The 26,809-nt window shown below is 50.6% G+C and overlaps 1 protein-coding gene across 12 annotated transcripts in view; it reads left to right on the top strand.

Moving 5' to 3' along the window:
* The window catches only part of HIPK1 (homeodomain interacting protein kinase 1), a 733,600-nt gene that overhangs the window by 192,755 nt on the left and 514,036 nt on the right, over window positions 1-26,809 (top strand). For all 12 annotated transcript variants that reach the window (XM_086923314.1, XM_086923313.1, XM_086923309.1 and 9 more), the window contains one exon: window positions 12,242-13,310. In XM_086923314.1, coding sequence (XP_086779440.1) covers window positions 12,244-13,310 — 1,067 coding nt within the window. In that variant the 5' untranslated portion in view covers window positions 12,242-12,243. The remainder of the gene's footprint in view (window positions 1-12,241; window positions 13,311-26,809) is intronic.

Raw genomic sequence — 26,809 nt, 5'->3', positions numbered from 1 at the left:
GGGCTCTCCTCTCTCTGCACCGGAGCCATGCGCCAGCCACTGCAGCCTGCCTCCTGGGAAGCTCCGGTCGCGTGTCCGGCCCCGCCCCCGTCCCAACAAAGGTTGCCTGGCTTCCTGTTGAAGCCGGGCTGCGGCGGTGAGTTTGCTTTCGTTACAGTGGCGGCACCTAAACCCATATAGGTTGCAGGACAAGTGGAAGCATGAAAAAAATGCAGCTTTGTACTTAGCTGAAACGTGACGGACACAAATAATAATGAAACAGACCTCTTTTGTTTAATTTTACCAATTTCATTTGGCAAACGCTCCTTTCATAAAAGCAAGGCCAGCTATAAAATATTTTTAGAAAACTTAAGGCAATTACATTACAAGATTTAAAAAACGAGTCACTAGACAGATGTGAAAATGTACACCAAGCCAAACAAGACATGCACCAAACTTCTCATTTTATGTCCAGCTGTGCTGGCAAGAGTTTTTGCTGGAACAAATTTAGGTGGTGAATCATTTTTTTGGGAAATATATTAACCGATTTAAGCAATTGAAAATCGTAATACTGCTCTACCATTCGGGACATTTTACATTGACACATCATTTCACCTAAACTTTTAAGGGCAGGGACTAAAACTTTGGACACCATATTTGACACAGCTATATGATATATGTTTGCAAAGAGCACTAGTCCACGGACACCTCTCATATAAACTGTACACATGTATCAACTGATAGGTGTGGATGCAATTAACAATCTTCCTTAGAGTTACTCTGCTTCCTCTTCTGCTTTCACCACTGTGCCTCTCTCTTCTGGTGTTGTGCCTCTCTTCTGCTGCTGTACCTCTCTCTTCTGCTGCTGTGCCTCTCTCTTCTGCTGCTGTGCCTCTCTCTTCTGCTGCTGTGCCTCTCTCTTCTGCTGCTGTGCCTCTCTCTTCTGCTGCTGTGCCTCTCTCTTCTGCTGCTGTGCCACCCTCTTCTGCCGCTGTGCCACCCTCTTCTGCCGCTGTGCCACCCTCTTCTGCCGCTGTGCCACCCTCTTCTGCCGCTGTGCCACCCTCTTCTGCCGCTGTGCCACCCTCTTCTGCCGCTGTGCCACCCTCTTCTGCCGCTGTGCCACCCTCTTCTGCCGCTGTGCCACCCTCTTCTGCCGCTGTGCCACCCTCTTCTGCCGCTGTGCCTCTCTTCTGCCGCTGTGCCTCTCTTCTGCCGCTGTGCCTCTCTTCTGCCGCTGTGCCTCTCTCTTCTGCCGCTGTGCCTCTCTTTTCCTCCATTGTGCCTCTCTTTTCCTCCATTGTGCCTCTCTTTTCCTCCATTGTGCCTCTCTTTTGCTTTTCGCTGTGCCATCCTCTTCTGCCGCTGTGCCACCCTCTTCTGCCGCTGTGCCACCCTCTTTTGCCGCTGTGCCACCCTCTTCTGCCGCTGTGCCACCCTCTTCTGCCGCTGTGCCACCCTCTTCTGCCGCTGTGCCACCCTCTTCTGCCGCTGTGCCACCCTCTTCTGCCGCTGTGCCACCCTCTTCTGCCGCTGTGCCACCCTCTTCTGCCGCTGTGCCACCCTCTTCTGCCGCTGTGCCACCCTCTTCTGCTTCTGTGCCACCCTCTTCTGCCGCTGTCACCCCCTTCTGCTTCTGTGCCACCCTCTTCTGCCGCTGTGCCTCTCTTCTGCCGCTGTGCCACCCTCTTCTGCCGCTGTGCCACCCTCTTCTGCCGCTGTGCCACCCTCTTCTGCCGCTGTGCCACCCTCTTCTGCCGCTGTGCCACCCTCTTCTGCCGCTGTGCCACCCTCTTCTGCCGCTGTGCCACCCTCTTCTGCCGCTGTGCCACCCTCTTCTGCCGCTGTGCCACCCTCTTCTGCCGCTGTCACCCCCTTCTGCTTCTGTGCCACCCTCTTCTGCCGCTGTGCCACCCTCTTCTGCCGCTGTGCCACCCTCTTCTGCCGCTGTGCCACCCTCTTCTGCCGCTGTGCCACCCTCTTCTGCCGCTGTGCCACCCTCTTCTGCCGCTGTCACCCCCTTCTGCTTCTGTGCCACCCTCTTCTGCCGCTGTGCCTCTCTTCTGCCGCTGTGCCTCTCTTCTGCCGCTGTGCCTCTCTTCTGCCGCTGTGCCTCCCACCTCTGCCGCTGTGCCTCCCACCTCTGCCACTGTGCCTCCCACCTCTGCCACTGTGCCTCCCACCTCTGCCACTGTGCCTCCCTCTTCTGCCCCTGTGCCACCCTTTTCGGCCGCTGTGCCTCTTTCTTGTGCTGCGGTGGCTTTCTCTTGTGCTGCGGTGGCTCTCTCTTGTGCTGCTGTGTCTTTCTCTTCCTCAATTGTGCCTCTCTTCCTCAATTGTGCCTCTCTTCCTCAATTGTGCCTCTCTCTTCCTCAATTGTGCCTCTCTCTTCCTCAATTGTGCCTCTCTCTTCCTCAATTGTGCCTCTCTTCTGCCGCTGTGCCTCTCTTCCTCCATTGTGCCTCTCTCTTCCTCCATTGTGCCTCTCTCTTCCTCCATTGTGCCTCTCTTCCTCCATTGTGCCTCTCTTCCTCCATTGTGCCTCTCTCTTCCTCCATTGTGCCTCTCTCTTCCTCCATTGTGCCTCTCTCTTCCTCCATTGTGCCTCTCTCTTCCTCCATTGTGGCTCTCTTCTGCCGCTGTGCCTCTCTCTTCCTCCATTGTGCCTCTCTCTTCCTCCATTGTGCCTCTCTTCTGCCGCTGTGCCTCTCTTCCTCCATTGTGCCTCTCTCTTCCTCCATTGTGCCTCTCTCTTCCTCCATTGTGCCTCTCTCTTCCTCCATTGTGCCTCTCTTCCTGTGCCTCTCTTCCTTTATTGTGCCTCTCTCTTCCTCCATTGTGCCTCTCTTCTGCCGCTGTGCCTCTCTTCTGCCACTGTGCCTCTCTCTTCCTCCATTGTGCCTCTCTTCTGCCACTGTGCCTCTCTCTTCCTCCATTGTGCCTCTCTTCTGCCGCTGTGCCTCTCTTCTGCCGCTGTGCCTCTCTTCTGCCGCTGTGCCTCTCTTCTGCCGCTGTGCCTCTCTTCTGCCGCTGTGCCTCTCTTCTGCCGCTGTGCCTCTCTTCCTCCATTGTGCCTCTCTCTTCCTCCATTGTGCCTCTCTCTTCCTCCATTGTGCCTCTCTCTTCCTCCATTGTGCCTCTCTCTTCCTCCATTGTGCCTCTCTCTTCCTCCATTGTGCCTCTCTTCCTCCATTGTGCCTCTTTTCCTCCATTGTGCCTCTCTTTTCCTCCATTGTGCCTCTCTTTTCCTCCATTGTGCCTCTCTTTTCCTCCATTGTGCCTCTCTTTTCCTCCATTGTGCCTCTCTTTTCCTCCATTGTGCCTCTTTTCCTCCATTGTGCCTCTTTTCCTCCATTGTGCCTCTTTTCCTCCATTGTGCCTCTTTTCCTCCATTGTGCCTCTTTTCCTCCATTGTGCCTCTTTTCCTCCATTGTGCCTCTTTTCCTCCATTGTGCCTCTTTTCCTCCATTGTGCCTCTTTTCCTCCATTGTGCCTCTCTTTTCCTCCATTGTGCCTCTCTCTTCCTCCATTGTGCCTCTCTCTTCCTCCATTGTGCCTCTCTCTTCCTCCATTGTGCCTCTCTCTTCCTCCATTGTGCCTCTCTTCCTCCATTGTGCCTCTCTCTTATCCTCCATTGTGCCTCTCTTCTGGCGCTGTGCCTCTCTCTTCCTCCATTGTGCCTCTCTTCTGCCGCTGTGCCTCTCTTCTGGCGCTGTGCCTCTCTTCTGGCGCTGTGCCTCTCTTCTGCCGCTGTGCCTCTCTTCTGCCGCTGTGCCTCTCTTCTGCCGCTGTGCCTCTTTTCCTCCATTGTGCCTCTCTTTTCCTCCATTGTGCCTCTCTTTTCCTCCATTGTGCCTCTCTTTTCCTCCATTGTGCCTCTCTTTTGCTGCTGTGCCTCTCTTTTGCTGCTGTGCCTCCCTCTTCTGCGCTGTGCCTCCCTCTTCTGCCGCTGTGCCTCCTTCTTGCGCCACTGGGCTGCCCTCTTGCGCCACTTTGTCTCACTCTTGTGCCGCCATTGGTTACAGACCCCACAGCTGTTGGTGCCTGTGTGAAGGGGACAGGGGACAGAGTACATGTACTTTTATATGTCCAGTTTAAGGACTGGGAACAAAAATAGGTTTCGTCTTTAGAATTAAATGCATTTTATTATGTTATGTTACTGGTCCTTTTTTGTTTTTTGAGCTCTGTGCGGTATGGCTCTGAACTATCTGCTATGTGTTTTGCAGTACTACCGTGTGCTGCCTGTACTGAGGGTTGCTGCACAGTTCTGGTATATACACATCAAGTAGGTGAGGATTAGTGTGCAAGGGTTTTGGTTCTGCAGTTGTATTGGTTTTATGTGTGTGTGGTCTTCAACACTTGTTCGTCTTCACAACTCTTAGATCCTTTATTCTCTTCTGTCATAGCTCCCCTCTCTTTCACCCTCCTTCTTTTCAATTCTCTACATCCCTTTCTCATTTTTTTGCACCCTCACACACACTGCACACACTGCACCCTCACACACACTGCACCCTCACACACACTGCACCCTCACACACACAGCACCCTCACACACACAGCACACACTGCACCCTTGCATACACTGCACCCTTACACACACTGCACCCTCAAGCACACTGCACCCTCACACACACTGCACCCTCACACACTGAACACACTGCACCCTCACACACACTGCACCCTCACACACACTGTACACACCGCACCCTCACACACTGCACCCTCACACACTGCACACACTGCAACATCACACGCACTGCACCCGCACACACTGCACTGCACCATCACACACACTGCACACACTGTACCCTCACACACACTGCACCCTCACACACTGCACCCTCACACACACACTGCACCCTCACACACACTGCGCACCCTCACACACACTGCGCACCCTCACACACACTGCGCACCCTCACACACACTGCGCACCCTCACACACACTGCGCACCCTCACACACACTGCGCACCCTCACACACACTGCGCACCCTCACACACACTGCGCACCCTCACACACACTGCGCACCCTCACACACACACTGCGCACCCTCACACACACACTGCGCACCCTCACACACACACTGCGCACCCTCACACACACTGCGCACCCTCACACACACTGCGCACCCTCACACACACTGCGCACCCTCACACCCTGCGCACCCTCACACCCTGCGCCCCCTCATACTCTGCAATGGAGCATACACTCCAAATACCACTCAGTGCCACATAACACTGTATATATCTGTCGTCCTCCCTCTATCTATCGCCCTCATTCTATCTATCTATCTATCTATCGCATCACCATAGCATCACTCAGCTCCACCACAGCATCACTCAGGGGCACCACAACATCACTGTGCGCTACCACAGCATCACTAAACGCTCCAGCATCACTCGTCGTCACTACAACATCAGTCAGCGCCACCACAGCATCAATCTGTGCAACCATTCAACAACTGGTTCAAATGTGTTCTCTCAATGTTTCAAACTTTATTACAAATGTCACAAAAATATGTTAATATTTCACTTCTGTTCTTGGATTTTCGTCACAATAAAATACAATGAACATAATCTTCACAAAAGTTATTTACAAAAGCATTTGCCATTATAAATTAAAATAACTTTTATTCAAGTATTAATTATTTAAAAAAGCCATTTTTATTTGTAATATCAATACATCTAAGTCACGTAAATACAACACATATTACATTACAAATGCTATAGGTGTCACATTTGCGAAAGGTAAAACTATTAGCATTGTAAATGACAAAGCTATTAATTTTGCTATTTTCAAAACCAACACATAAATAAAAAAATTGTCATTTACAATACCAATAGCTCAAACTTTCCTAATGCGAGACCTATTGCATTGCAAATGCTTGTTTAATTTGATTGGACATCTGAAGAACGTGTCTTTATCTTTCAAGTTCACTTTATGACCAGTTTCAAGCTGTATGTTGGATGCGAAAGGCAGTTCTCCTGACCCTCAGAAGGCTTGCATTGCATGTATTCATATATATTGTATTTCTTGCTACAAACAAAGGAGTTGCATCTGTGAGTGAATCGCTTTCTGACGAACAAGTCTGCAACGTTGGACTACTGATATGATTGCAGGCTTCCCCATTCCACTGCATTTTACAGTTTAAGAACTGGAACCTCCAGCTGAATACACTTGCAAGTACTATTTGGAGAGAAGACTCCAAGTGAAAGTTTGGGTTTTGTGGTACAGACAAACGTTTCACATCTGACCCAGTCCAGACATTTCAACAGAAAAGTGTTCCTCCTCAGAACTCCACCAAGGAGGCTGAGAATCCTAGGGCCGATCCCCAAAGTGGTCATCAAGCATTTGGCTAAATCCCTAATCATAGAGATTGTGGGTTTCCTTCCAGGGCTCGGACATCAATACACTGTTACCAACGTAGCCCCTGGTCACCACTGTCTTTGATCTAGAGATCCCAAAAAACAAATTGTTTTAACCTGGATTTACTAACAAGCATTTACAATGCAATGGTCTCAGCATTATTAAAGGTAGAGCTATTGGCATTACTCATGACCGTTTTTTTCATTTTTTTAAACATAAATAAATGGAATTGTCATTTACAATGGCAATAGGTGAGCATTAGAGAATAGTAGAGAGTATTCGCGGACACAGAGCCACACACACAGAGCCACACACACAGAGCCACACACACAGAGCCACACACACAGAGCCACACACACAGAGCCACACACACAGAGACACACACACAGAGACACACACACAGAGACACACACACAGCGAGACACACACACAGCGAGACACACACACAGCGAGACACACACACAGCGAGACACACACACACACACACACACACACACACACACACACACACACACACACACACACACACACACACACACACACACACACACACACACACACACACACACACACACACCGAGCCCCACACACACACACAGCGAGCCCCCCCCCCCACACACAGCGAGCCCCCCCCACACACAGCGAGCCCCCCCCCCCCCACACAGCGAGCCCCCCCCACACAGCGAGCCCCCCCCACACACAGCGAGCCCCCCACACACACACACAGCGAGCCACACACACACACAGCGAGCCACACACACACAGCGAGCCACACACACACACAGCGAGCCACACACACACAGCGAGCCACACACACACAGCGAGCCACACACACACAGCGAGCCACACACACACACACACACCCACACACACCCACACACACACACACACAGAGCCACACACACACACACAGAGCCACACACACACACAGAGCCACACACACACACACACAGCGCCCCACCCACACAAAGCCACACACACACACACACACAGCGCCCCACCCACACAAAGCCACACACACACACACACACACACACAGATCCACCCACAAAGTCATTCACATAGAGCCACCCCCACACACACACGGAGCCTCCCTCATCCTAAAAAGGGGTACAAGTATTAGACCTAAAACCCCTGAAATTAAGATTACTTCTGGAATCAAGAGAAATCCAAGCCTAGGAAGGAGAGCTGAAGAGCGGTGCTGTACATGTAATGGGGCAGTACCAGCATTTCACCCACACACACCCACACACACAGAGCCACACACACACACACAGAGCCACACACACACACACACACAGCGCCCCACCCACACAAAGCCACACACACACACACACACACAGCGCCCCACCCACACAAAGCCACACACACACACACACACACAGATCCACCCACAAAGTCATTCACATAGAGCCACCCCCACACACACACGGAGCCTCCCTCATCCTAAAAAGGGGTACAAGTATTAGACCTAAAACCCCTGAAATTAAGATTACTTCTGGAATCAAGAGAAATCCAAGCCTAGGAAGGAGAGCTGAAGAGCGGTGCTGTACATGTAATGGGGCAGTACCAGCATTTCACAGCAGGGATGATGTACATTTCCTAGGGCAGTACCGGCACTTTACAGCAGGGATGCTGTACATTTAATGGGGCAGTACCGGCACTTCACAGCGGGTATGCTGTACATGTAATGGGGCAGTACCAGCACTTCACAGCAAGGATGCTGTACATTTCCTGGGGCAATACCGGCACTACACAGCAGGGATGATGTACAGCATCCCTGCAGTGAAGAGCTGGTACTGCCCCATTAAATGTACATTTCTTGGGGCAGTACCAGCACTTTACAGCAGGGATGATGTACATTTAATGGGGCAGTACCGGCCCTTCACAGCTGGTGTGCACTAAATGTAATGGGGCAGTACCGGCACTTCACAGCAGGGATGCTGTACATTTAATGGGGCAGTACCGGCACTTCACAGCAGAGATGCTGTACATTTCCTGGGGCAGTACCAGCACTTCCCACAGGGTGTGAAACTTTACCATGTCAGATCTCACACCTTTGATGTGCGTGGGACTTTTCTAGGGCGGCAAGCACAGCGAGTTCATGCACTTTTTACCCCGATGTGAGCCCCAGATGGAGATGCTCCGGCAGCCCAAGGGTGTGTAGATGACTTCAGGGGTGATGTCAAGAGGAGTGGGGGGGTCAGGGGTAATCCTTACAATTCCAACTACTCTGAGCGGAAGGGACTTAACAAGAGCCTTTTATGCGGAGACAACTACAACGAAACCAGAGGGAAACAAAGACACACAGAACAGGAAGGACAACAGCCCAGAGAGAGAGCGACCCAGAACACTAAGGGGAGGGTCATGAAAGGAGACAGAAACACACAGAACAAGGAGAGAAACGAGAGAAAGAGAGTGAAAGACACACAGGGCAGAAAGGACAACAACCCAGAGAGAGAGAGCAAGACCCAGAAGAGGAGGGAGACAGAAACACACAGAACAAGAAGGGAAACAGCTCAAAGAGAGAGAGAAAAAGAGAGAAAGACACACAGGACAGGAAGGACAACAACCCAGAGAGAGAGGGAGAGAGGGAGAGGGAGAGACAACAGCAAGGGAAATAGAGAGGGAGACAAACACACACAACAGCAAGGGAAATAGAGAGGGAGACAAACACACAACAGCAAGGGAAATAGAGAGGGAGACAAACACACACAACAGCAAGGGAAATAGAGAGGGAGACACACACACAACAGCAAGGGAAATAGAGAGGGAGACAAACACACACAACAGCAAGGGAAATAGAGAGGGAGACAAACACACACAACAGCAAGGGAAATAGAGAGGGAGACAAACACACAGGGAAGAGAGAGAGAAGCAGCTCAGTGGGAGACAAAGAGAGAGGAGAGAGACACCCCAGAGACACAGACTCTTAGAAGGGGGAGATTGAGGAGAGAAAGGGAAGCATCACAGAGGGAGAGACATGCAAAAGAAACAGAGACATGCAGAAGAGGGAGACACCGCAGAGAGAGACAGACTCGTAGAAGAGATAGACAGGGAACAGGAAGATAAGCACCCAAGAGAGAGACAGACACACAGATGAGGGATGGAGAGAGCCCAGAAAGAGACAGAGAGGGGCCCCCGTGCCACTCTTGCGGCTGATGAACAGGATGGAGAGCACGTGGCAGCTGGGGGCACCGGTTCTCAACAGATGCACAAGAGCCTGGCACCGCTGCGGTGGGACCTCACTAGGGACCAGACCCAACTGCCTGCATTTAGGGCACAGAACTAAAAGAGGTTTCACAATAGTCTGGTGTGTAACTGAACCTGCAGCACTGGACAATGTCCCCCATGACCCAGAGCCACTTACTTCCTGTGTGCTGCCAATTTATTAACCCTCTGAGCTGGCTCACCCGCATGCATGCTCTGTATTTCCGGCCCGACTTCCCAGGCGTGTTCACCCCACTGTGTGTCCATGAAAGGGCCTAGTTACCAGAGCTCTGGACTCGCGCCACCTGGGACCATTCGGGGTGTCCCGTTGTATTTACAGCAAACGTGGGCCTCCATTAATGCACCAAGTACCAGAAAACACAGCATAAAAGATCCTGCAAGAACTGTCTATACCTGACGGGGAACATTGGAATCTACGTTTAGTGGTAGACTGTGGGAACCTCCGGTGCATGCTGGGTGCTGTAGTTCAGCTGCCAGCAGCTTCCCAGGGTACCGCAGGCTCCATTGGGCAGGGTGACTGGATGAGAGAGGGTGGGGTGCTTCAGGCCCCCTCCCTGCAGGCACCGCCGGCTCCAGCGCATGCAGCCGACCAAACCAGGCGGCGGCGCCAAACCAAACCGAGCAAAGCTTAAAACAACTGGAAAACTCTTGAAACGTCTGGTTCAAGCCAGACTCAGCCACACACAGCACGAAGCGGCACCTACCTGAGCCCCGGTGGAGATCCAGAGGGAAGAATCCGCTGTATCTGCGGGTGGAACCCAGCACTACAGTATAGTGCCCACCCACCGAACGTAGCGCTCACATAGCTCCTTACCACAGCAACAAAGCGGCGCTGTAGCTCGTGTACAGCGCCTTCCTGCAGTATAGCGCTCACGCAGCTCCTTCCCTATACAGGTGCAGGGGTCGCCCACTGCAAGATAGTGCCCACACTCCGGGAATAGCGTTTAAGGCGCTCGTTCCTCCAGAAACCTCACGCGGGCCCCCGCTACTCAGCGGCTGTAGTGAGCACACTAACCTCTCAGCAGGTATAGCACCTACACTCCAGATCTAGCGCTCACAGAGCTCCTTCCTGCCGATGCAGCGCCCACACTCCGAGTCTAGCGCCCACACTCCGAGTCTAGCGCCCACACTCCGGATTTAGCACTCAGAGAGTGCCTTCCTGCCGATGAAAGCACGAGGGAACAGGGGGCAGAAGAAAACTTACCTGGAGTGGCAGCAAGGCTGTTCCTGCAGGCTGCCAACAACAACAACAAAATGTCCACAAACGTCCGAAATTTTCGGAATCGGGGGCGTGTTTTTTGCGTTCTGAGTGACTGATTACGTCACGGGTACAAAGAACGCAAAAAACACCCCCCCGAATCCGAAATAGACGGGGCTTGAACGGAGTGACGCCCCTCTTCTCCAATGGCTGGCCTCCATTTAGGAAGCCAGCCAATGGAGGAGAGAGGCGAGTTCAAGCCCCCATACCTAAAAATATTAAATCTCCCACCGAAGACTGCGCAAGCGCAGCCTTACGGTCCTTGACCTAAAAAGCACATTCACTAGTTAGATAGGCAGCAAGACGGCCAGGTCAGTTTCAGTTTCAAATACTTTATTCGGTTTTTTCATATTAAAAACCATAAAAGCCAGGTCAAATCGCCCCGTAATTGGCATAGGGGCTGCTTTGGAAACCAACGTTTCTTCAGGTAAAAAATCCTTAGGAATAAAAAAAAAAGGGCTAACTAGATGCAAGTTGATGTGGATTTGTACAGATTGCTTCACAAGCAAATGTACCGCGTGTTACTATTTCTGATTAGAGACTTTTGAAGTAGGTATTCCAAACTTTTCCACATACTTTCACAAAGGTATAAAGGTTTCTTTGGAGAACAGTTTGACGAAAAATTTTCTTTCCAGGACATCTAGACCAGTGGTTCAGCATGGTTAAAACGTTCAGGTTATCAGACTAATGTTTTTCGTATACTGTAAACATTACAACTTCTATTACTACGTTTACAAAAGTGCTGCCTGTAGTCATATGGAATTCTGCTAATTTAAATCGGGAACAGGCAGAATTTTTGACTTCCTGGAAAATATACATTACAGACTGACTACACTGAAGAGACTCATGGGTGCCCTTCTGTGCTTCGCAATTTCCTGAACAAAAATTTAAAATATCTATTGTATAAGTCGGCAAACAGCTCTACGTTTTAGTGCAGCAAAACAAATGTCTGTGAAGTACTTCATTTTGGTTGAAAAAGGGCTGCAGTTGTACTTTTGTTGGTGAAATAACACATTGGTGGACATGATACTGTCAGTTTTAATACCAGATAAAAACATTGGTTGCCCTTCCCTTTTTCACGATTGCAAACCAACATCAGAGCATATTAGTTTTTTGTGTAAACCTGAGTTTTACGTGCATTACAGTTCTGGAACACAATTCTTTTCGGCTTCTATTTAACGACCTAATTTTCTTCGATTAGCTGTGGTAAAACAACTTTTCTGAGACTAAATAATTAATCTTTGGGATAGAGTAAAGGTGTTTGCGGTCTTGAAAGGTCACAAGACATTAAATAGTTACACCTGTACCTATTTGAATCTCAGGGAGTTTATTTTGATTTGATATTTAAAATTCTGGTTAGTGATAGCAAGTTACCTAACCAAGCTTCTACATTTGTTCCTTCTAGGTATGGCATCACAGCTGCAGGTGTTTTCCCCTCCGTCAGTGTCATCGAGTGCCTTCTGTGCAAAGAAACTGAAAGTGGAACCTTCAGGCTGGGATGTTTCAGGACACAGCAGTAGCAGCAAGTATTACACCCATAGCAAAAACCACGGTGTCTCGCAAGCCAACGCATCCCATCAAGTAGCACATTTCAACATTCCTACTTATAACCAGACACTGCTTCTGCCAACTGCTACTGCTGAGCACATTGTGGTGACTGCTGCTGACAGCACTGGTAGTGGTCCAACAGCATCTTTCCAGAGCAGCCAGATTTTAACCCATCGCAACAACGTTTCTTTACTTGAGCCCTACCAAAAATGTGGACTGAAAAGGAAGAGTGAGGAAGTGGATAGCAACGGTAGCGTGCAGATAATTGAGGAACATCCACCTCTGATGCTGCAAAATAGAACCGCGGTGGGTGCTGCTGCCACGACCACCACTGTAACCACTAAAAGCAGCAGTTCAAGTGGGGAAGGTGACTATCAGTTGGTCCAGCATGAGATCCTGTGCTCCATGACCAATAGCTATGAAGTCTTGGAGTTTTTGGGACGCGGGACCTTTGGCCAGGTGGCAAAATGCTGGAAAAGAAGCACCAAGGAGATTGTAGCTATCAAGATTTTGAAGAATCACCCTTCTTATGCCAGACAGGGACAGATTGAAGTAAGCATTCTGTCCCGCCTCAGCAGTGAGAACGCAGATGAGTATAACTTTGTACGCTCCTACGAGTGCTTTCAGCACAAGAACCACACTTGTCTTGTCTTTGAGATGCTGGAACAGAACCTGTATGACTTTTTGAAGCAGAATAAGTTCAGCCCCTTGCCGCTGAAGTACATCAGGCCCATTCTGCAGCAAGTGGCCACAGCGCTTATGAAGCTAAAGAGCCTGGGGCTGATCCATGCAGATTTGAAGCCTGAGAACATTATGTTGGTAGATCCTGTGCGTCAGCCCTACCGGGTGAAGGTCATAGATTTTGGCTCCGCCAGTCACGTTTCCAAAGCTGTGTGTTCCACATACTTGCAGTCTCGCTATTACAGGTAGGATTGTCATACAATAAAAATATTATCTGTGCAAGATGTTAGCTACAGGATCCGTTGCTGCATTTACTGATTGACAGTTTGCTGCCATGTGCTTTGAAATGCCCCCATGTATTCCTCTGTACGACTTAGTTAACAAAAAAAAGAAAAATCCAGCAAGCAATATTAATTGGTGATAATCTTGTTTCATTGTTTGAGGGCGATATATTGTGTGCTTGGTCGAGAGTAGATATTTTCTTGCTTACTGTGTAAACATATCATCTGGACAAGCTGGATTTATGAAATTTAAGTAGAGCAAAGGAAGAGACAAGCAAATGTTTTTGTCTGACTTGACTATAAGGGGTCTCAGACCTACTGAGCTTACTTCTAAATAATCCTGTCAGCTTTTCTCTATAGGATTGAGAGAGAATTTATGAGCATGTCATTTATGTTTATATATATGTCTACTGGACTTCATCTTGTGTTAGCACGCACACAGCAAAGAATAAGGGTCATTGTCACACTTTAATAGAGAACACCAAGCAACACTGATTCTTAGTTTCTATTGATTATACTTTGATAAGTCTCTACACACGGTCTAAGTGCTCCTAGTTTTAACAGGTAAGTCCTGAGGTACACGCAGGTAGTGATTTGACCAGGATCTCACATATGGATGTGCAGGTATTGTAACAACAAAGACCACAATCTTCAGGAATTGCCTAGTGGTTTGAACACCAGTTCGGCCGACAGTAAACAACAAACACTGTGAAGGCAAAAAGATCTTGCCTATGCAAGAGCTATTAGCTTTATCAATGTGCTTTAGCCAGGTTCTACACCAGCATGGATACTGTTCAGCAAGACAGGAAAGTTGCATAGAGTGGAGTGGGGTAGAATGTTTTAGAGCGGTGTAGAGTAGATTGTCGTGAAGTGTCATGGAGTGGTGTAGAGTGTTATATAGTGGAGTATAGTGTCATAGAGCTGGGTAGCATAGAGTGGAGTAGAATGTCGGTGTTGTAGAGTAGATTGGCATAGAGTGTCAGAGTAGAGGCGAATAGCAGAGTGGCATAGAATGGGGTAAAGTAACTTGGAGTGGCATAGAGAGAGTTTTGTAGATTATCGTACAGTGGAGTGACAGTGGTGTAGTAGAGTAGAATGGCATAGAGAGGGGTGGAGTGTTAAGTGTCGTAGAGTGGAGTGGCATAAAGTGTTGGAGTAGTACAATGGCATAGAGGGAGTTGGTTAGAGGGTCGTAGAGTGGCATATAGTAGAGTAGAATGTTGTAGAATGGCTTAGAGTGGAGTGAAGTGTCGGAGTGGAGTTTAGGGGAGTACAGTTAAATGGAGTAGAGTGTCAGAGTGCAGTATCAAGGAGTGTCGTAGAGCGGAGTGAAGTGGCATAGTGTTGCAGTGTAAAGTGAAGTGGTGCAGAGTAGATTGGCATAGATTGTAGTGGGGTAGCATAGATTTCAGTGGGCAGCGTAGATTGCAGTGGCACAGAGTGTAGTGGTGCAAGTATATTGTTTCATAGAGTGAAGTGGGTAGATTGAAGTGGCATTGAAGTGGAGAAGTGTGGCTCACTGGTTAGAGCAGGCAGACCCTGAAGCAGAGGTCCGACCCGGGACCAGGGTTCAATTCCCGACGCGGCAGGGTCTTGAGCTCAAATGTCCATGGACTCGATAATTCTCGCTTCGGTGCCTGACCTAATCATGGGTTCACACTTTGCAACTCTGGGCATTAAGCTTGCTTAATCTCCACAACGGCCCCCCGCGGCGGGATGCCTGGCTTTCACCTTGGGGATGCCTTGTAGGGGCTATCTCACAGGGAAAAGCCAGGACGGGTTCCCAAGGCAAGCGCGGAGATACCCCTTTGGGGGTCGATTCAGGCGCTATATAAGAAACATAATAATAATAATAATAATAATTGAGTAGAGTGCAGAGTAGATTAGAGTCGCAGAGTGGTGCAGAGTGCATTGGTGAAGAGTACAGTAGTGCACAGTACAATACAATGGTGTAGAGTGCAGTAACATAGAGGGCATTGGTTTTGGGTAAAGTGGTGTAGAGTGCAGTAGTTTAGAGTAGTGTAAAGTGGTGTGGCTCATCATAGATTGTAGTGACGTGGAGCGGCACAGAAGTGGCATGGAATGCAGTGTTGCAGAGTAGAGTGTCGTAGAGTGAAGTGATGTAGATATCGATGGTTTAGGGTGGCATAGAGTATAGTGGTATAGAGTTCAGTATAGATTGGCATAGTGTGCAGTGCCATAGAGTGCATTGGCGTAGAGCACAGTGGTTAGAGGGCAGTGATGTGGAGTGGTGCACCAGTGATTTCAGTGGTATAGAGTATAGTGGCCTACAGTAGAGTGGCATAGAGTACTGTGGTGTAGAGTAGATTGTTGTAGAGTGGAGTGGTGCAGGGTAGAGTGCATTGACTTGGAGTGCAGTGTTGTGGAGTGGCCTAGGCTGGAGTAATGTAGAGTGCAGTGGTGAAGAATGTAGTGGCGTAGAGTAGTATAGAGTGGATTGGCATAGAGTGCATTGGTACAGAGTATAGTACATTGGTATAGAGTGCAGTGTTTTAGAGTGGAGAGGCCTAGACTGAATTGATGTAGAGTGCAGTGGTGAAGAGTAGTGGGGCAGAGTAGAGTGGCATAGACTGTATTGGGGAAAGAGTGATGCAGAGTGGAGGTGGAGTATTCATGGTGTGACAGGGCACTGCCATTACAGAAAACATATCTTCAGTTGAAATTACCATTACATTTGCATATATAGTCTTACTAATCCAAGTATACAGCGCACAAACGATATGTGGAGAAGTCATCACCTAGTGTATTGATTTGTTTTGATTGTATTAAAATATTAGTTTCAACCGCACTTAAGAATTGCCCAAAAATTTGCTTCATTTGGTCTGACCTAATTGAGGTATATTCTAAAACATCTGCACAGCTCATTAACATACATTTACATTTTGTTGTGTGCTAGAATAAACTAGCATCCTACAGTGTTTCCTCATGGGTACAGCAGGATTGTCACATAAATCCTCTCACTTTGAAGTCCGAGAAAGAAAAGTAAACACCAAGCTTCCTCGGATAACAGAGCCTGATATTTTGACCTTTGTCTCTGAATGCACAGCAAATGTGAAAAGATGAGAGCAAGATGTAAAGGCCTGTTTGCAAAAAGGAGCACTGGTGGAAGGATACAAGGGGTACATGTAAACAGACTTTGATCCATGGAAGAAATAAACCCAAGCTGTACGTCCTAAAACAAATAAAGCCTGCTAATAGAAAGCAATCCAATGTGATTTAGAAATCACAAAGTCAAAGGTAAGCAGTGGGCAGAATGCATTCCCAAGGAAGCTTTCTGAATGTCCCGAAAATGTATGTAGCAAACGAGATAGCTGTGCGGTTAGGTAAGCTTCAAACTAAAAAGTGAAAAATCAGAATTGTTAACAAAAAAAATCCCTGGACTACTTGGATACAAGCATACATGCAGGTAAGAGTTTAAATCTAAAATAGCAGAAGATTTTTACTTCTTGTACATCAATCGATTGGAATCAGTTGATGGTTGTAATCTTTTGAAGAGCAGTACAGAAGCACACATGTGGCCTGTAATGCACACATGTTTAATTACCCCTGGTGCCTTAGGTCCTTAGAGCTCCTCTTCCCAACTGGATGTTTGCCTACCTGAAGAAACAAACACTGGCAAAACCAGTAGACTTTATGTAGGTAGAGTGAATGCAAATACTAGCCTGTACAACTGTATAGTTATGCATACTTGTTTTTGCACGCACTAGTAGTTTTAAACTAGTCTTATTGGCATTATTACTATTTTCTCCTCACCTGTCGTGGTCATACACAAGATCGTAACTGCAGGGGCACCCATCATGTGTGTATCGCGAGCAAAGACCAACAGGACAGTATGGTGATGGAACTCTTCTAATTAGTGGTTCTACCTTCAAAATAAGTTTGAGATTTGCCCTTAGTTAACAAACAGACTATTTAATTACTCTCAGCTACTGGCAGTCAGTTGGCCATCATTTGCCTTCCACAATGCCACTGCAGGCAGTGAGCAGTCATGCGCAAATCAGTCCTGCTCTAATAGGAAAAGTGCAGCCCGAACCTTCACACCAGGAACCATTAGATTGGGAACACAATAAACTCTAGTCAGTCTCAGGCCTGACGTTTCTTGAGTTCTCATTAGAAAGTACCTGGCTTGGTAGTTCAGACTTAACTGTCCCTTTTGGAGCAGAGTGGAGACTTATTTTGCGCTGGGCTGAGCTTTTTCTATAGTGGCATGGTGGACAGAAAACTAATGGACTGGAATGCAGTTCCAGGTGATCGCCAGTGACTGAGATTATTATAAGAATTTCTTCCATCACTTTGGTACACAAAAAGTTACCCTCTCCTTATCAAAATACCCATTGTATAATTTTTAGTCAATACTGAAAAGCAGCAGTGTGAAAAAAGAAAAATTTACAATAGTAAAGCCTAAAAGTGAGCACTTCCCCTAAAAAATGTCTTTAGTGGCTTCTATGTTCTAACACTGAAAGGTACACTCACAGTTACAGTTAAGGGCGTAGTGTCAACAGATTTGCAGCATTACAGGGTGCTAGTATACATCATGTTTCTCTCTGCACTGCAACAAAAAGAAACAGTGTTGCTCTAGGTGTCTCAACCAGTGGATCGTGAGCTACCAGTAGCTCACAGACGCTTTCATAGTAGCTCATCGCCTTGAGTTCATTTTTTGGGGTTTTTTTTTGGAAAACCTTTATTTAAGAACCAAGGCACACAGCTATTTAGCCTTACATCCCTGAGGCTAGGCAGCATTATAGAAAACGGATTTATGGTGCACACAGTACAGGTTGAAAAAACGTATCAGGTTTAATTTTATGATATAGTAACAATAAACCTAAAAGGTAACAAACTAAAGAAACACTAAGAAAAGGGAAATAGGCAAGGCATAGTGTGAAAGCGACAACACCCAATTCCGGGAGGTAGGCAGGGCCATGTGCCCACAAAGTGCAGCTAGACTGTATAAATCAAACGATAATGGGGGGAAAGAATCGGGATGCCAGCGGAATAATAAATTGGTTGGAAGGGAGGGCTAGGGAGAAAGACGAACCTCTAGCGGGTCAGCATCGGGAGGTAGGCAAATGTCGCCCCTGTAGTCATTCCAGGCCCCCCAGACCATTCTCCACCTCCTAGGCTTACCCCTTGCCACAAACACTGTCTTCTCGCGGAGCATGCACCAATCCATATTGGTCTTCCATAATTCCACAGAGGGGGGTGATGGGGCCCCCACTTCTGGCGATGTCCCGCTTCGCCACCATATTCCCCAGGGTGACCCATTGGGTTTGGGCATTATTGTAGTCCGTGGGGCCACACACATTCAACAGGCAGCGCCGGGCCTCCGACGGCAAATCCACACCAGTTACCTCACGCATCACCGCATGCACTCGTCTCCAGTAAGAGGCTACAGCCCGGCACTCCCAGACGATGTGCAAGAATGTGGCCAGTTCTCCACAACCACGCCTACAAAGACCGTCCATTGAGAGTCCCATGTGAATCAGCCTGGGACCGGTCACATAGACTCTATGGAGGATCTTCAATTGAACCAGACGCAATCTGGCTGAAATTGCCACTTCCTTAGGGGAAGACACCGCACACTGCCAATCCTCATCGTCCAATTCGACACCATCACGCACCCACTGGTCCCTCACACCCAGCAAAAGATCCGTGCGAACGTTGATCAATTTATTTATTTAAAAAAAAAAAAAAAAATTTTTTAGACCTTTATTTTGATCGTCCATGGTACACAGATTCCAGCCTACAACCCCTCGGGCTGGCCACGCAGTACGTAACACGTGCATTGCTTCAGATATTACACAGCCCAAAGCCGTCATCCCGGGGGCACGGCGGCGTGGTAAAGTGCAGGTGTCACACTGTTCAGAGAAGGATAGTGTAGGTCTGATTTTCCATTTTTTATAGCCATAAACATGAGCGTACGTTTCAAGAATATCGTAAAATGAACCCCAACAATTGAACAAACCCCCCACCCCCCCCACACGGTCATCTCGTCGAGCACGGTAAGTTCACCTCTGCACAGGCGATGCAATTGTACTTCCCAGCTCTAAGCACCTGGAACCACAAGGTCGTTAGGATTCTTACAGATCTTCTGCGCGCGCCTGCGTTGTAGACGGAGGCTCGCAGATACCCCCCCTGTAATCGTTCCAGTTGGACCATACTTCCACCCATTTTCGGGGACACCCCCTCGCCACATACACAGTCTTTTCCTGTAGCATACACCAGTCCATATCGCTATGCCAATCTGTTAGTTTAGGTGGATCCGGACTGCCCCAGAGTCTGGCAATGTTCCTTTTTGCTACCATTTGTCCGAGCATAACCCAGAGCCTCCCTTTCGGTGACAGGTCCGTTGGCTCCCAGATATTAAGAAGACACCTCTTTGCCTCTGGGCGAATTTCCACCTCCCATACCTCCTGCATACACTGCACCACCCTTCTCCAATACCGTTGAATCTTGGGGCAACCCCACAACACGTGGAAAAAGGTACCCGTGCCACCACATCCCCTCCTGCAGAGTACAGTATCAGCCCTCCCCATGAGGTGTAACCTTGTACAGGAGACATACACTCTATGGAGTACCTTCAGTTGGATTAGTCGCAGGCGGGCCGATATCGCTACCTCACGCGGTGAGCCCAAGGCATACATCCATTCCTCCTCGTCTATCTCAAGCCCATCAGCAACCCATTTCTCTCTAAGGGGTAGGAGCATGTCAGGGGGGTGATTAATTAGTTTTTTGTATGTGAGTGATATGGCGTGTTCTGTCATGTGCCCATCGAGTATCCTATCCTCAAGTGGGGAGGATTGTGGTAGTGTAGTCTCTGGTGGGATATTTGCCTGTAAGGAGTGTCTCACCTGTAAGTATCGATAGTATTCAGTTTGCGCCAACTCGTATGTGTCCCGTAGGTGGGCGAACGCGTGGATCCCTTTGGGGCCCCAGATATCCTTGATTTGGGAGATTCCTATTAGGTCCCATTCGCGGAAGCCCTTAGTACGTCCGAGGTTGGCGAGTTGTTCTGAGGCCCAAAGTGGTGTGGCCATGGTGAGGACTCCTGACCATCCGAGCTTCTTCTGGGCAGCGTGCCACACCTGTACCGCATGTAGTGTGGGTCCAGTGAGTTGGCGTGCACCCCGCTTAGAGTAGAGTGCTATCTCATAGTTCCCCCCGGGAAGCAACCATCTGTCCATACCGTAGGCGGGATCGTTCCCCGCGCCGTACGTCCCCTGGTTGATTGCTGAGAGGTGGGCTGCCCAGTAATACTTGCGAATGTCTGGGAGGGCTATACCGCCATCATACCACCCCAGCGTCAGTTTGGTCAGCGCGATTCTGGGTGACCCGGCCCAGAGGAGGTCGCGCTGTGCCGCCTCTATTGCTGCAAAATATGTGTTAGGGACTAGGTCTGGATAGTTTTGTAGCGCGTAGAGGAAGCGCGGCAGCGCTAGCATCTTAAATAGGGCTGCCCGGCCCAGTAGAGACAGTGGTAAGTGCTGCCAGGATTTGGCGTCCCTTTGGAGCCGACTTAACGGCAGTTTGAGGTTTAGATCGTGTAGTAGGGTTTTGTTCGTGGTTATGTACACACCCAGGTACTTGAATCCGTCCTCTGCTACCGTGATAGGGCATGTGTCAGGGAGCCTCGGGGGGTCACCATGCAGGACGTAGAGATATGATTTGCTCCAGTTGACCCGGAAGCTAGAGTTGCGACCGAAGCTCGCAAATATATCAAGGGCTGCCATTATCGACCTGCGCGGTCTACATAGGTACAAGAGGATGTCGTCGGCGTAGAGGGATATTTTGTCCTCCCACCCTTCCGCCCAGACTATGCCTTTCAAGTAAACGTCCTGTCGTATCCAGGCTGCCAGCGGCTCAAGGGACAGGGCGAAGAGAAGAGGGGAGAGGGGGCAACCCTGTCTAGTCCCTCTCTCGAGTGTGAAAACCTCAGACACCTTGTTGTTTACACGTACCTGCGCCAGGGGTTCTGCATATAGGAGTCGCACCCATGCTATAAATTGAGGACCAAAGCCCAGCTTGCGCAGGACTGCGAACATATATGGCCACTCTAGGGTGTCGAACGCCATGGTGGCGTCCAGAGAGACCACCACTGCATCCTCCCGCAGCCTGTGGCGCTGTCCCAGAACGCCATGTAACCGTCTGATGTTGAGAGCCGTGTTGCGGTGGGGCATGAATCCCGATTGGTCAGGGTGGACCAACGTGGGAAGCATTGGCTGGAGCCTATTAGCGAGTGTTTTGGCCAGTATTTTGGGCTCCGCGTTGAGGAGCGAGATCGGCCTATATGAAGCACATAAGTCTGGGGGTTTCCCCTCCTTCGGTATCGCCACTATGGTCGCTATGCGCTGATCACGAGGCAACACCCCTTTCTCCTTACTCTCGTCGAACATGGGTTTTAGGTACTTACTGGTGACATCGGGTTTAAGCTTGTAAAGCTCTATGGGAAGGCCGTTGGGGCCTAGTGCCTTCCCAGGGCGGAGGTCTCCTATTGCACGTTGTAGTTCGTCCTCGGTAAGCGGGCTATCCAAGGCCTCCCGATCATCATCCGATAAGGAAGGCATCCGAATATCGGTTAGGAGGTCTATAGAGTCCTCCTCCGGGCGATCTGATTCTCGCCTGTAAACCCTTTGGTAATGTCTAGCAAACTCTCTCACTATCTCCCGAGGTTCTGTGAGTACGACCCCTGACTCAGTGCGTATTTCCGGCACCACCCTACTGGCCTGCTGTTTTTTTTCAAGCCAGGCTATAAGCTTCCCGGCTTTGTCGCCTTGATCATAGAGTCTGCCCATCTTGTGCCGGGCCATAGTTTGAGCTTCTTGGGTAACCAGTGCTCTGTATTCCGCTGTTTTCAACTGCAAGTTGTGACTAACTTCCCTAGTCCCAGTGTCTAGCGCCTCCCTTTGCAGGTCTACGAGATCTGCCTCAAGTGTTGCGACCTGTCTGCGTTGCTCCTTCCGTCTAATCGAGATGGTTGAGAGCGCCTCCCCCCTGATCACTGGTTTAAACGCTTCCCACAAAGTGACGGGGGAGTCAACTGATCCCACATTATTATCAAAGTACTGTGTGATGGAGTCTGATATGCCCTTCCTGGTGCCCTCGTGGTTTAACTGCCATGCAGGTATTGGCGCTACGCAGCCCTCACAACTGTTTCCGATTGTCACGTGTGTTAGGACCGGTGAATGATCTGAGATGCCCCTGGGCAAAAGTGTTGCCTCCCGTAATGTCATGTCATGTTGTAGCACAGTAAGGATGTAATCTAAGCGCGAAAAGGAATGATGCGACCCGGAGAAGAATGTAAAGTCTCTGCCTGCAGGATGGAGCAGGCGCCAAACGTCTGTGAGCCCGAAGGCCTCGAGGAAGTTCGGCAGCCACCCCTGTCCCTGGGGCAGATCTCTAGGGGGCTGCCGATCTAGGGTCCCTGACACCACTGCGTTAAAGTCCCCACCTAGCACCAATAGGCCATCAGGAAGGGAGAGGAGCAGTGCGCCCAGGTCCGTGAAGGCCTGAGTCTGGAGGCCTGGCGGGATGTAGACCGAAAGTAGGTTAAGTGTGCGGCCCTCCCATCGACCAGACATGGCTGTGAAGCGTCCCTGTGGGTCAGATTTAGTGAGGTCTATTTGGAGGGGCAGTGAGCGACGCAGGAGGATCCCCACCCCACGGGAGCCGGAGGTAAAGCCGGAGTGAGCTGCTAGACCTGTTTAAGGCCTGACAAGTGTTCCCCAGCAGATGAGTTTCTTGAACTAGTACCACGTCCGGCTGGTGTCGTTTGATGAACTGTAGGACAATGGTGCGTTTGAGTTTGTCTCCTAACCCGTTTACATTCCAGCTAAGGACTTTAAGACTCTTTTCCCACCTCCTAGCCATAGCCGTTATTGTGTAGGGTGCCACGTCCCACCACCCCGGCGCTGCGGCTGACTACCCGGCTACATCTTCCGTGGGAACGGAAAGGACCCCCAACTCTCCACCCCTCCCCGGTTCCCTCTTGGTTGGTGTATGCAGTGCAGTTGATCAAGGATCTGCTAGACAATTGACTCCACTTTAGCGAGGCCTTGTTCGCCTGTACTTTGGTGCCAGATCCGTACCTGACAGTGCGGATTACTCGTGACCGTGAAACTTCTTCAACACCCCCACCCCCCCAACATCCCCCCCAACATGAGCAATTCGGGCAAGCGGTGCATAGCATTACAGTTGTAGAATCCACTAGCCCCTCCCTCCCCCCAAAGGCTCTAACAGAGCAAACAGTAACCTGAACATCCAACAGTTCCCTTGTTCTCCTCCCTGTCGGGACCCCCACCATCCCGCCCACCTCTGCAAAAACAAACCCCTCCCTCCCTGCCCCCTGCTCTGTGGGTTTCAAACTACCCACCACCCCAATTAGCAGAGCGCCTGTCGCCCAACCCTACCCCGGTGAGACACCGAGGAACTTCTAACTCGGGATTTACGTGGCCAGCTCCGTCCCGGCCGCCCTCCCGCAGCGTCCCAGGTCCCTCAGTCCCTCAGGCCATGGGTGTGCGAGTACTATAGGGGAGCCCGGCCCTCAGTCCATGGGCAGGCCTCACTCTGTCCCTTTGGAGCGTCCAGGCACACAGACAATCACACTTTATACATTACTGTCCGGCTCCTTCCGATTCCTGTGCGTGCCGCTTCATCGCGCTGTGTTTTCTCCGGGTGAGTCCCAACGGGGACTGTTTGACCTCGAACGCCAGGATCGTTGACTCTGCCCCCCAGCCTCAGCTCCCCCCGTCGCCGATCCCGGAGAGGGGTGCCCAGTGTCTCTCCACTGTCCGCCATTTTGAAGAGGGTGGGCCACTGCCAACGTTGCATCAATCCACTCCTGTACCGTCGCTGGCGAGGTGAAGAAATGGGACTTGTCCTCATGTATAATCTTTAGTTTTGCGGGAAAGAACATCATGTATCGAACTCCACGGTCACGGAGCGCCGCCTTGACCCCCTGGAAAGAGCGCCGCTCCTGCTGCACTTGGAGCGTAAAGTCCGGGAAAAAACGTACTATGGACCCCTCGTATTGCAGGTCCCCGTGTTGTCTGGCAGCCTGTAGTATCGCATCCCGGTCTCTGTAATTAGGAATTTTGGCGATAATTGTGCACGGTGGGGCTCCAGGCTTGGGTTTCGGAATCGGGGCCCGGTGGGCCCGCTCAACAGTAAATATCTTAGAAAGCCTCTTGGGTTTAAGGTGGCGGAGTATCAGGTCCTCGAGAAATAGCTCCGTGCTGTCACCCTCCAGTTCTTCCTCTATGCCCACCACACGTATGTTGCTCCTTCGAGCCCTACCTTCCTGGTCATCGAGCCGAAGTGCCATCTGTCGGTGTTGGTGGACGAGCTCGCTGACCCTGCTTTCGAGCTTTTTTTCCGACTCCTGGAGGGCCTTAATGTCCACCTCGTTGGTTTTCGAGCGGTCCGTGGTCTTCCCCAAGTCGGTGCGGAGCAGATTCACTTCGATCGTGATCTTGTCCATCTTCGTTTCAAGGTTAGTGCCGAGGGTCTGGATTGCCGCCATGATGGACGTTAGTGAGGGTTCCGCCTTCCCCGTGACTTCCCTCGTCTCACCACCGGACTGCGTCTGAGTCTTAGGCACTGTATATTGATCCAGTTTATTTGTTTGGGACACTACACCCCCTTTAGGTCTCATGATTGATCTGGTGCCCCTGGGGTCAGACGGTCCGTTGCCCACCTTCTTCCGGGCCGCAGCCAGTTCAGATCAGCTCCCGGGCTCCAACTGAGCTCACCCAGAGACAGAGACTCTATCTCACTGCAACCACCGCCCAGGCGCTATAACAGCACGGGGCCCGCTTCCAGGGGTGTGCCCCGAGGCTGTCCGTCGCGATCTGAGGCTTCCCAGGTCCGCTATCACTCCCAGCCGGTTCACCTGTCGCCCATGTCCCGGGACCAGCCTCTTCAACAGCCGTGGGTACGTGTCCGGCCCCCAGGGGGTGTCTGAGTGTAGCGCTCAGGGCCAGCTGCTCCCTGGAAGGCTGTGAGCAGCAAAGGCTGGTCGTTTTTCCCTCACTCCCTGTGGCAGCAACGCTGTGTGCGGCGGCCCCCCTTACCGCTTGGGTAGGTGTTCACATGAGTCCTCAAGTCCCCCTGGGTCCGAGGGGTCTCGCTGGCCGCCCTGCCAGCCGATCTCGGCGCCTAGATGTGTTCGCGCCGGTGCGGAGGCCACGCCCCCCGCCCTCGCGCCTCTCAGCCGCGGGCCGCGGCAGGCCGATAGCAGGGACCTCAGGTGGCAGAGGCGGCCGCTCCCGGGCTCCAGGGGTGAGATGTAGGGTCGCCGCTGCCAGTCGCGGCCGTTTTACGGAGCCTCCGAGGGTCCGCCCGGCCCGGGATCCGCACCGAGGAGTCACTCGACCTGAGGGAGCTGGGGGTTGCTTTCGGAGAGCCTCCCAGCCAGGATTTCGCGCGGATTTTGAAGGGGACACTGGCGGTCCCGGCGGAGCTAGGGATTCAGGCGGCCATTTACTTCGGCGCCTGGCCACGCCCCTCCGTTGATCAATTTTTTATAGATCAGGGAAATGGCACTGTCCGGCATATGGCCATCCAGTTCTCTGTCTTCCAACGGGGACGATTCAGGGACCTTCTCTCCCACCGGCAACACTGCCACAAGGGCATGCCGCAGTTGGGCATATCTAAAGTATTCTGTGGCTCCCAGTTTAAACTCCGTTTGCAGAGCGTCAAAAGACTTTATCTCGCCCCTGGCCATCATATCGTCCACTTTGGAGATTCCAATAAGGTCCCACCGGTCAAACCCCTTCGTGTGCCACATCCTGCCCAGCAAGTCAGAGTCGTAAAGTGGAGTAGCCAATGTAAGCCTACCCTGCCACCCCTGCGCTTTCGTAATGGCCCTCCAAATGTGCACAGCGGTCCTGGTGGGGCCCGTCATTCTTCCATCCAGAGATCTTGAATATAATGCTCTATAGTACTTTCCATCGTCCAGGAGCCACCGATCCATGGCATATCCTGGACCATCAGCCGGTCCGTAGAAGCCATGGTTAAGAGCGGCCAGTTGAGAGGCCCAGTAGTACCTCCGGATATCCGGCAAAGCAATACCGCCGTCGTACCAAGGGATCGTCAATTTGGCGACAGCAATACGCGGCCTCCCCTCCCAAAGGAGGGTCCGCTGCAAACCTTCAACCTCAAAGTATCTGGAGGGGACAGGGTCCTGTGTGTTCTGGAGCGCGTACAAGAATCTGGGCAGGGACATCATCTTAAACAATGCCGCACGTCCAAGCAGGGACAGCGGTAGCCTGCGCCAACCCTCCACATCGCGCCGAAGGCGTGCAAGAGGGGGAAGCAAATTGTTGGAGTATCGCGTCCGGGCATCCGTTGAAATATAAATGCCCAGGTATTTGAACCCCTGCCTCGCGATCTGTATAGCGCAGCCCCTGGGAAGACGCGGAGTCTCTCCGCTAAGTACGTAAAGGTGA

Source organism: Lissotriton vulgaris, chromosome 5 (genome assembly GCF_964263255.1).
Source record: "Lissotriton vulgaris chromosome 5, aLisVul1.2, whole genome shotgun sequence".
Taxonomy (NCBI): Eukaryota; Metazoa; Chordata; class Amphibia; order Caudata; family Salamandridae; genus Lissotriton; species Lissotriton vulgaris.
Note: the sequence above shows the minus strand (reverse complement) of the source record. Positions and strands in the feature narration are given on the sequence as shown.